Source organism: Octopus sinensis, linkage group LG10, assembly GCF_006345805.1.
Source record: "Octopus sinensis linkage group LG10, ASM634580v1, whole genome shotgun sequence".
In the NCBI taxonomy this organism is placed as follows: Eukaryota; Metazoa; Mollusca; class Cephalopoda; order Octopoda; family Octopodidae; genus Octopus; species Octopus sinensis.
The window spans coordinates 27378742-27389062 of record NC_043006.1 but is presented as its reverse complement, the minus strand read 5'-3'; the positions used below and the strand labels follow the sequence as shown (position 1 = coordinate 27389062).

General features: G+C 39.0%; 1 protein-coding gene across 3 annotated transcripts in view; it reads right to left on the bottom strand.

Moving 5' to 3' along the window:
* Nucleotides 1-200: 200 nt before the first annotated feature.
* The window catches only part of LOC115216615 (zinc finger protein 665-like), a 34989-nt gene continuing 24868 nt past the window's right edge, over nt 201-10321 (bottom strand). Inside the window, exons 1-2 of one of the 3 annotated variants that reach the window (XM_036506443.1) lie at nt 5259-5445; nt 201-2147 (exon numbers count right to left, since the gene is read on the bottom strand). In XM_036506443.1, coding sequence (XP_036362336.1) covers nt 332-1699 — 1368 coding nt within the window. In that variant the 5' untranslated portion in view covers nt 1700-2147; nt 5259-5445 and the 3' untranslated portion in view covers nt 201-331. Of the gene's footprint in view, nt 2148-5258; nt 5446-10321 lie in introns of those variants that run through there. The other 2 variants (XM_029786094.2, XM_029786095.2) reach the window with 2 other exon arrangements.

Genomic DNA, 10321 nt, shown 5'->3' with positions numbered 1-10321 from the left:
TGCGTCCAGAACTAACTCAGTTTCACTGACATGGGCAGGTCTTCCCAAGAACCTCATACACACACACAAGTATATTGAAAGATTGTTATATCACCAATGTAAATATATCTGTGGTAATATAAAATATGATGTTGGAAGATTGTTATCACACTTTTATCTTATTTTCTGTGCAAATACATTATTATTTTGTTTTTTTTTTGTACAATGACATTTGATATAGTTAATGTCCAGTATAAATACATGCATGTTTAGTAAAGTGACTTTTTGAGAGAAGGATTTAATATAGATATCAGTTGTATGGTTTTTGTTCTGATATACGTGTCTAGTTAAACTATTTACCTGTATGAATATGTTTGTGGGTAGTTAAGTTACCTCTCTGAGAAAATGATTTACCACAGATATCACAGTTATATGGTTTCTCTCCTGTATGAATGCGTTTATGTTTAGTTAAGCTACTACTTGCATAGAAGGATTTTCCACAGACATCACAATTATATGGCTTCTCTCCTGTATGAATACGTTCATGAGTGGTTAAGTGACTTCTTAAAGAGAATGATTTACCACAGATATCACAGTTATATGGCTTCTCCCCTGTATGAATGTGTCTGTGAATTGTTAAGTGACTTTTTTGAGAGAATGAGTTACCACAGATATCACAGTGATATGGCTTCTCTCCTGTATGAATGTGTTTGTGTGTAGTTAAGTCACCACTTCCAGAAAATGATTTACCACAGATATCACAGTGATATGGTTTCTCTCCTGTATGTAAGCGGTTGTGTTTAGTTAAGTTAGATTTTTGTGAAAATGATTTACCACAGATATCGCAATGATATGACTTTTCTCCTGTGTGAATGCGTTTGTGTTTACTTAAGACGCCATTTTCAGAAAATGATTTACCACAGATATCACAATGATATGGCTTCTCTCCTGTGTGAAAGCGTTTGTGAGTAGTTAAATTACTTCTTGCTGAGAATGACTTGCCACAGATATCACAATGATACGGTTGCTCTCCTGTATGTATACGTCTGTGAGTAGTTAAGTTACCACTTTGGGAAAATGATTTACCACAGATATCACAGTGATATGGTTTCTCTTCTGTATGAATGTATTTATGAGCAGTTAAATGACTTTTTACAGAGAATGATTTACCACAGATATCACAGTGATATGGTTGCTCTCCTGTATGAATACGTTTGTGGGTTGTTAAGTTACTTCTTGCTGAGAATGATTTACCACAGATATCACAGTGGTATGGTTGTTCTCCTGTATGAAATCGTTTGTGCTTGGTTAAGGTAGATATCTGTGAGAATGATTTACCACAGATATGACAGGGATATGGTTTTTCTCCAGTATGAATGCGTTTGTGTGTAGTTAAGGCACTTCCTTCAGAGAATGATTTACCACAGATATTGCAGTGATATGGTTTCTCTCCTGTATGAATGCGTTTATGTATAGTTAAGCTGTGATTCCGAGATAAGGATTTACCACAGATATCACAGCTGTGTAATTTCTCACCTGTATGAATGCATTTGTGATTAGTGAAGTTACTATTCACAGAAAATGATTTACCACAGATATCACATTGATAAAGTCTTTTTCCTCTATGAGTATGTTGGTGAGTCGTTAAATTATTTTTTCTAGAGAATGACATTTTACAAATTTCACAGCTATGTGAAGACTTTCCTATTTCTTTCAACATTTCATCTGATAAACCAATCTTTTTAGACTATGTTTTCCATGTAATCGGATTCTTAAATAATTCATTTTCCATAATTTTTCTTCTCTCACCACAATATGTAGAGGTATTTCTACTTTCTGTTTTAATATTTTATTCTTAACAAGTATTTTTACTGTTCTATTTTCATCAACAGTTATGTTTGCTGAGATTTGAATATGCAGGAAACTTCATTTTGAATTTGCCCAAGTTTAATTAAGAACCTAGAATCATGTACCAATTCCAGACAGAGAAGCAGAAAAATTATGTCATTAATGTTACTCATAAAAAATATTTCACAATATTTCAACCATATATTTATATAATCAGGGTTAAATCTGTTCTGTATAAAGTCTTTCTTTAGTCATTAAAAGATAATAGATATTATGTGCTTGCAGTAAAATGTTATTTTATGTCAACTTCATCTGGCATTCTGAAATAATAAAGAAACAGTATAAGATATGGAAGATACTTAAAAAGTAGAAATTCAATAGTGGCAATTTGAATACATTTCTATATTGATAACCTTTTGAAACAAATCTTTACCAAATGACTGAACTTTACATCATACAAGCTTATATGAAGGCTATATTTTTTTTATTCATATAAGCCATGCAGCAGCAGCCATGCTGGAGTAGCATTGTATATTTACAAACTACATGTACTTTCAGAGTTCTTACAATTATATACTACAGAATAATGAATGATAGCATTCTCTCTCTCCAAAAATGTAACTATTCATTACATGGCTAATGTTCAACCATATGTCTGTCTTACACATATTATCAAAAAAATCTCCATAACAGCCATCCAGTCTGTTCTTTTAGATATTGTATATTGAGAATTATATTAGTTGATGTATTCAGTCATTCTACAACAGGATGCTATTTCAGAAATTTTTGGTTGCCACTTTTGAGACATCCTCAGAAATTAAGATCAGTCCTCACAGAAATGAAGATGATTTTTATGAGGATTGACTGATCATCATCATCATCATTTAGCGTCCGCTTTCCATGCTAGCATGGGTTGGACGGTTCAACTGGGGTCTGGGAAGCCAGAAGGCTGCACCAGGTCCAGTCTGATCTGGCAATGTTTCTACGGCTGGATGCTCTTCCTAACGCCAACCACTCCGTGAGTGTAGTGGGTGCTTTTTACGTGCCACTGGCACAGGTGCCAGATGGGGCTGGCAAACGGCCACGGATGGATGGTGCTTTTTACGTGCCACCGGCACGGGGGCCAGGCGAGGCTGGCAATGCTGTGGAAAGCAAACTATCAGAGCTATTCTTGTGTCTTTCCTTCAGCTGCCCTCCTTCATTAACAAAGTCAATTTTCACAACTGTAGTATGAACATTTCTACTATTACAGATTCCCTTGTGAATGCCTCAATAATAATCTTGAGGACATAGCAATGTCTCTAGTGACAGTGTCCTTCATTCAGTGCCTTGGAGCAGCAGCTTAGGATGCATTTGAAGGCCCTTATCTTAGAAAACAGAGGGCATACAAATTTTTTCACTATGCTCCATGTACATTTGTTGGATGAACTGCTCCTCTGCTTCCACTTCATCCAAGCAACCTGTTTCTGAACTGCCACCACTCTACTTGCCTGCATTTTACTTTTTACTGGTCATGTCAAATCAGGTTGTTGTGCTTGAGTTCAGCCCTAACCTGTACCACATTCCCAAAAAGGGATTTATGTTTCAGCTGTTCCTTTGCCTCGTGGACTGCCTTCAACTTATCAGAAATCTGAGAGAGAGAGAGAGAATCTTTTTATAGTAAGAACTAAGTTTTAAAAATCTTTCATTTGGTGAATAAATTTAGATATATTCATAATACTGTTTTATTATATTAAAGAACTTTATGTTGTTTCGTTTTTGGATTTGGTATGCAAGATTCTTTATATGAGTTCGTGTGTTGAAGCATATTCTGTTGTGTCTGGGGAGAGTCATTTTCTTTTAGTGCCTTATTATTTAACACACTCACCGGTAAAATTTCCACTGAAATTTCCAATTTTACCGGAGAGAGTGTTAAATAATAAGGCACTAAAAGAGAATGACTCTTCCCAGACACAACTTTATGTTAATTTGCCTGATAAGAGACTGAAGTTTTTTAAAAGGTAGGATTTAGATAACACATTAGAAACAACATAAACAATTTTTTCTAAGATCCATTAGCCACTGTACTAGTCAACATGCAACTGAAATTGCTTGTGTTTGTATCTTACAAGCTGTAATGTTGTGCATATTCAGTATCATATAATTACTGTATCCAAGGAAGAAATTTTTTTTCAGTGTTATATGTTTCAATTCTATATAATTACTGCTTAGGGCAATCTCAAAAATATTCAAGGATTGCGGTACTGGCCGACCCTAATAGCAGCAGCTCCCCTAACGGCTAACACAGCAGCGGGATGTCAGTACCAATAATAGCAGCAGCAGAAGCAGGAACAGACCCAACCCTAACCATAAACACCGGGTATGCGTATTCTTTGCTTTCGCCTTAATGTGTATCAGTCGCACATTTTCGAATTTATGTAATATAACAGAAGTGAAGGCACGTGTCGTAGTGGTTAGGGTATTCAGCTCAAAACCATAAAGTCGTGAGTTCAATTACCGGCGGTGCATTATGCCATTAAACAAGGCGCTTTATTTCATGGTACTCCAGTCTAGTCAGCTGGCAATAATGAGTAGTACCTGTATTTCAAAGGGCCAGCCTGGTCACATTCAATGTTACGTTCAATCTCCCTAAAATCTACGTTGAGGGTACGAGTTTCTGTAGAGTGCTCAGCTACCTGCACGTTAATTTCACGAGTAGGCTGTTCTGTTGATCGGATCGACAGGAACACTTGCTGTAGCCGACCGAGTGTCAGTTTTTCTGCACATTCTTATATTTCATTAAATCTCACGATAATTTTTTTCCCATTAAATACTTTTAAGTTACCTAAATTTTTTTTCGTAATATACGTTTCTAAAATTACAACCCGGAAACAAAAATCAGAAAAAATAGTGCAATGGTGTAATGTGTAGGAAACGAATATGAAAAAAAAAATGCGCACAAAGCAACGGGAGGGTGGGGAGAGGACCTCGGAATATTCACAAGATCAGAGTTTTTCCCTCATAACATTTAGGAATATGGGGGTTTTTTTCAATGAAATTTTATAGAAATACCTTTCAAACAGCATACATTAGGATTTTCCAAGGGGGTTCGGAGAGGACTTCGGAAAATTCACAAGACCCGGGTCAAACTGTAAACATTAACTAAATTAAGAAATAAAGTCGGGAACAGGGCACCAAACTGTAGTCATATGCCCAGTGTCCCTTGGTGCAATGAATAATTGAGGGGGTCTGCCTGTCTCTTTATTTTGTTTATATTTATTTATAAATATCTAAATATAAATATATTTATAAAAAAAAATATAAATATACATATTTTAAAGATTGCCTTAATTTTCTTTTTCACTATATTTTACTAATTTTGTAAATCGTGTTTTTTTTTTTCGTTAAATAAATGTTGCTCGAAGTGAAACATGATTCTTTTACTTACATACAATATTACTGTCTTAAAACAAAGCTATGTCAACTTACTGTTTTCAGATATAAACAGTGAATCAGTGTGTTGTGTCTTTTCACCAAACTATTAGCGATCTCGTTGCAAAACGAAGGTTTTTCAATCTTATTCGACATCAACAATCATGGAGCCTCTAACCCCTTTAGCCACAGATTCGTATCAAGGAACACTGCAGCAAATAAAGCTGATTTTATGTTTTCATCCACAGTTTCATTTAGAAATATATATCTGTATAATAGAGTACCATAGCTTGTTTAATCCAACGAGCAGAGCTATGATTAAAGCATTCCAACTGCGACCACATTTTTTCTTTATAATCGAGGACTATTTTGTCGAATGTGTTCTTTTAAGAAAGTAAAATGTGAGTTGAGGAAGGATTTGACCGCTATTTCTAACAAATCCATGGACCACGTAGAATTTTTCTCACTGAAACTTAATACTTCTTTTGCCGGCTGATATGGTTTTAATTTACCTGGGTCGAATGCAAATTGTAGCTGTCTTCAAATGTATTAACATATCTTAGGAACACTTCAATTATGCCTCCGGTGACACTAAGGTAAAAGAAAATTTAACCAGACCACCAGCTAATCAGTCTGATTAGTTTAGGACTTTCAGTAAATCTGGCTAGCTGAGACATAAATGCGATACATATAGAAGCACCCACATCGAAAAGGAGCAGAGAAAAAGACTTTAGATTCATAATCATTACGAGTAATCATACGTAATATCTTATGAATATGAAAAATTGTTATCTAATGATTGTGTGGGGTTTAGAAACAAGTTTTGATGCATTAATAAAGCCTATGAATTTCTATCTGCAAGTTATCATTGTTGTTATTATCAGACAAATCACGAATCCCTTTAGGTAGATGGCATGGTTTGATTTGTAGAAAAGGCTTATGTAGAAATTCCATAAGATGTACCTAGCGCAGGCTATGGACACATAAGAGGTGCAGCAATATCAGAGGAAGGTTAACTAGGAGAATAATTTTTTTATGTGGAAGGTGCATGGGTACAAGAAACACTAAAAATGTACAGAAAATAGACTTTATCAAATGCCAGGGGGACAAGCTAGTAGTGACTGTGGATGCTCTGAGAACATAGCTGCAAGAATAAGAATAGGGTTGGCTTTAGTGGTGTTGATCCTAAGGCCCACTACTCTGATTGGTTGGTATTGGCACAATTTGTCTCTTTCTTGATTGCGCCAACTTACCGTGTATAACCAGTCAGAGGCTCTAAATAGGATCATGTGGTACAGTCTGTTTACCACACTGTTTGAGCTTACACCTCCTTATAAAACTCAGCTTTTCCTTGTTCCGGAATCTTTAGTTCCAGACCTTTTAAGGTCTAAGCCACTGACCACAAAGACACAGCCAGTTCCAGTGATAATGCCAGACAATACCACCACAGAGCAGCCATGTTGAGACTTAACAACTTCGTCCAACAGCATTACAGCAACCTTCTTCATTGCCACTATCATGTCCTCAACCTAGTCAACATCATCTCTCTACATACACAGCTCAGCAAGCAATTCACCCAGGTTCCAACAGTTCACTGTTTGTGAAATATTTCACCACGGATCAACAGCGAATAGGGTGTGAACTTGGCGCTGAGACGGGGGCTGCACATATTGGAAATTGGAACTGATTCGGCCTCAGTAAGAGGGTGGATGGCATCAGTGATCAGCAATCAAAGGAGAATCTGCACAAAAGAGGGCGCAGAAATGATAGTGAAGCAGCAGTTACGAGTCCTCAGAGAGCCAAACTGAGTTTGGCTTGAAACTACAGGGAGTGTTTGCGCCCTCAGAAAAGAATAAAGCAGATGTACTAACCATGGTGAAAATCCCTGGTTGGTGGTGGTACAAGATGTACAGAGTGTGGTGGCTGCAGCATGTTGCCTGGAGGGCTCAGAGCTGAGGAGGTTGCACAGCATGAACCATATGGGTGTAGACAGGACCCTGTTCATGGCCAGGAAGGTGGACTCTAATGTAACCAAGGAAAGTGTTCAGAAAGTGGTACGGAGCTGCAACAGATGCCAGTCTAGAGAGGGGGCCAGTTGATGAGCTGTTGATGGACATGTAGTGATCCTACAACGGCGCGTGCTCGCGCACGGTCCATTTGTATTTCGCGCGTGTTGGTGCCTTCACCAAGGCACAGAAAGGAAGGCCCCTCTCGCGCATGCGCGAACCACCGGAAGCACGACCCTGGCCAAGGCAGGGGGATCGTAGAACGTTTGACCACTAGCAGCAGCAAGCGGCGACTTGGGACCCAGCGATTGAAGGCGGCGATCACGCATATATTCTCTCCGTCTGGATTAGATTCTAGCAGTCCTTACCAAAAGGCCTTTAGCCAAATTGTTGCAGACCAACATCGTCTCCCTTGTTCGACGCCATCTTGAATCCGTTCTGTTTTTGCGGCTGAATATTGTAAATATTACAATCAATTAACTTTCAGCCTTGCACGCCCAGAACCAAGGACATCAGATAACACACTTATTGTTATTGTTACCAAGAAAGAGAATAAAGTAGTTATATATATTTTACGTCTGCGTCTTGTTGTTTCTGACTAGTAGAATTCTGGATTATTAAAGCAACGGCTAGTGAGAGTGATTGCTTTCTTGTACTCCGAAAGTACAAGACAAGATATTCACATCACACGCACACTAAGTTCGTTACACTGGTGACCTCCCGACGTGATTCTGGTCTAAAACCAGAGATCACTTATCAACAACAAAAAAATCCAGTTTTTCTGTGAAGTCGGAACACGATTTAACTCTACGCATTCATCTTTCGACGATTTGTTTCCGGCCACCACAAACAGTTGTAGAAGGAGCCTTTTTCTTATTCTACAGCCATGATGACGAACGCCATCATATATTCGATGCCTTTTCTCCACCTTCGTCATCATCATCGTCGTCGTCTGTCTACTTCACGTCGTCGCTATCTTCGTCGCCATCATCACTAAGAACGATGTTGTCCCAAGTCCACTACAGTCGCCTTCCACCACCAACGTCGCCTTTCAGCACCGTCAACCTCCACCAAGATGTACATAGCAACTCGCGGAAGTTTGGTCCACTTGCCGTTTGTGCATTAGCACACCAAGAATTCACAGCCCAGCACTTTCTACGAGATTTCTCTGTTCCAGTTAACCTGTCACAGCATTGAAGCCACAACCGCTACACGATATGTGTTCAACCGGCATCTGCATTTTGTGATTTCAACATTTCTGTTACAGAACGAACTGCTATTGTGCTTCAGGCTATTACAGACTGGTAAATTAACTCTTGTCTGGAATAGCCTTGAGAGACATTTTTTTTTTCTATGCGCTGTTTTTATATTTTGCTCGCATTCACCTTGTATGTATTTCTGTCGCACACACGTACACACACATAAATGCTCTCTCTCACATACATACGTCACACATGCTTTTCTCGCTTGTTTCTTTTCCATACTAAATTTGCCTTTTGTGGACACCCCTCATTTCTATAGACCCTAGGTCGGTCACGTATACATAGAGAGGGTTGTTTGTCCATTATAACGCGCCAGCATGTCATACTTTTGTTCCTATACGAACGAAGCATATAATCGCTTAACCACTGGCATATTCATTTGCTGTTTTTCGGTCTGGCAAGCACTATTGCATTTCATGCGCCTCTTACTCCGCACATGTACTTGCCTTGTTTTTTGCAACACGTTTGCGTTAGCTTAGTTTTTCTCAACTCATAAGACGTCGGATGTTCACATGCGCTGCGCCATGTTTAGGCGTAATTATTTTTCCCTGTTAGACCACTGTTGGTCACGTAATTAACAGAAAATTATCTGTGTCGCGCCTCACACCAGCATGTTTGCACTTTTGCCTTTTGTGTTACTAGCGAGCTTCTGTCAATTCCATTTCCTCTCCTGCAGCAATTGATTTAACTGCTATTTTGCAGGATCAACCACCTTTAGAGAAGTTGGATTTAATTTCGCCTAGGTTCATTGACTGTGAGTTTTGCTTTCCTTCCGCTCCCTACAGCGGAAGGCTCTATACTTTGTGACGTATACACTTTCATGCATGCACTCTTGATTTTTGCTCATTGAGTATTTTTTTCTCTTTTTCCTTTAGTAAATTTCTTGTGTATGTTATAAATTTTGCCATTATATTATTGGGTGCTATTTGGTTATCTGGTGTCCACCTTGAGTTTTGCAGTCACTACAATAAGTTTCCTTTCGTGCGTACGCACTGGAGGGGAGCCTGTAGTGATCCTACAACGGCGCGCGCTCGCGCACGGTCCATTTGTATTTCGCGCATGTTGGTGCCTTCACCAAGGCACAGAAAGGAAGGCCCCTCTCGCGCATGCGCGAACCACCGGAAGCACGACCCTGGCCAAGGCAGGGGGATCGTAGAACGTTTGACCACTAGCAGCAGCAAGCGGCGACTTGGGACCCAGCGATTGAAGGCGGCGATCACGCATATATTCTCTCCGTCTGGATTAGATTCTAGCAGTCCTTACCAAAAGGCCTTTAGCCAAATTGTTGCAGACCAACATCGTCTCCCTTGTTCGACGCCATCTTGAATCCGTTCTGTTTTTGCGGCTGAATATTGTAAATATTACAATCAATTAACTTTCAGCCTTGCGCGCCCAGAACCAAGGACATCAGATAACACACTTATTGTTATTGTTACCAAGAAAGAGAATAAAGTAGTTATATATATTTTACGTCTGCGTCTTGTTGTTTCTGACTAGTAGAATTCTGGATTATTAAAGCAACGACTAGTGAGAGTGATTGCTTTCTTGTACCCCGAAAGTACAAGACAAGATATTCACACTCATTAAGTTCGTTTATAGACATAACACCGCCAACACCACAACTCTCCAGCACATCTTCACCATCTTTCTCTCGCCTCTCTCTACTCTCTTCCCACCTGAGGGAGTCATGCTTCTGTCCCTCAAAACCACTCCTTGCCTTAAATCAAAGGAGTCTTGTCTTGCAAGTTATTTGGTGATCTTGCTGCCACTGCCGCCACATAAAAAGCACCGAGTACACTCTGTAAAGTAGTCGGC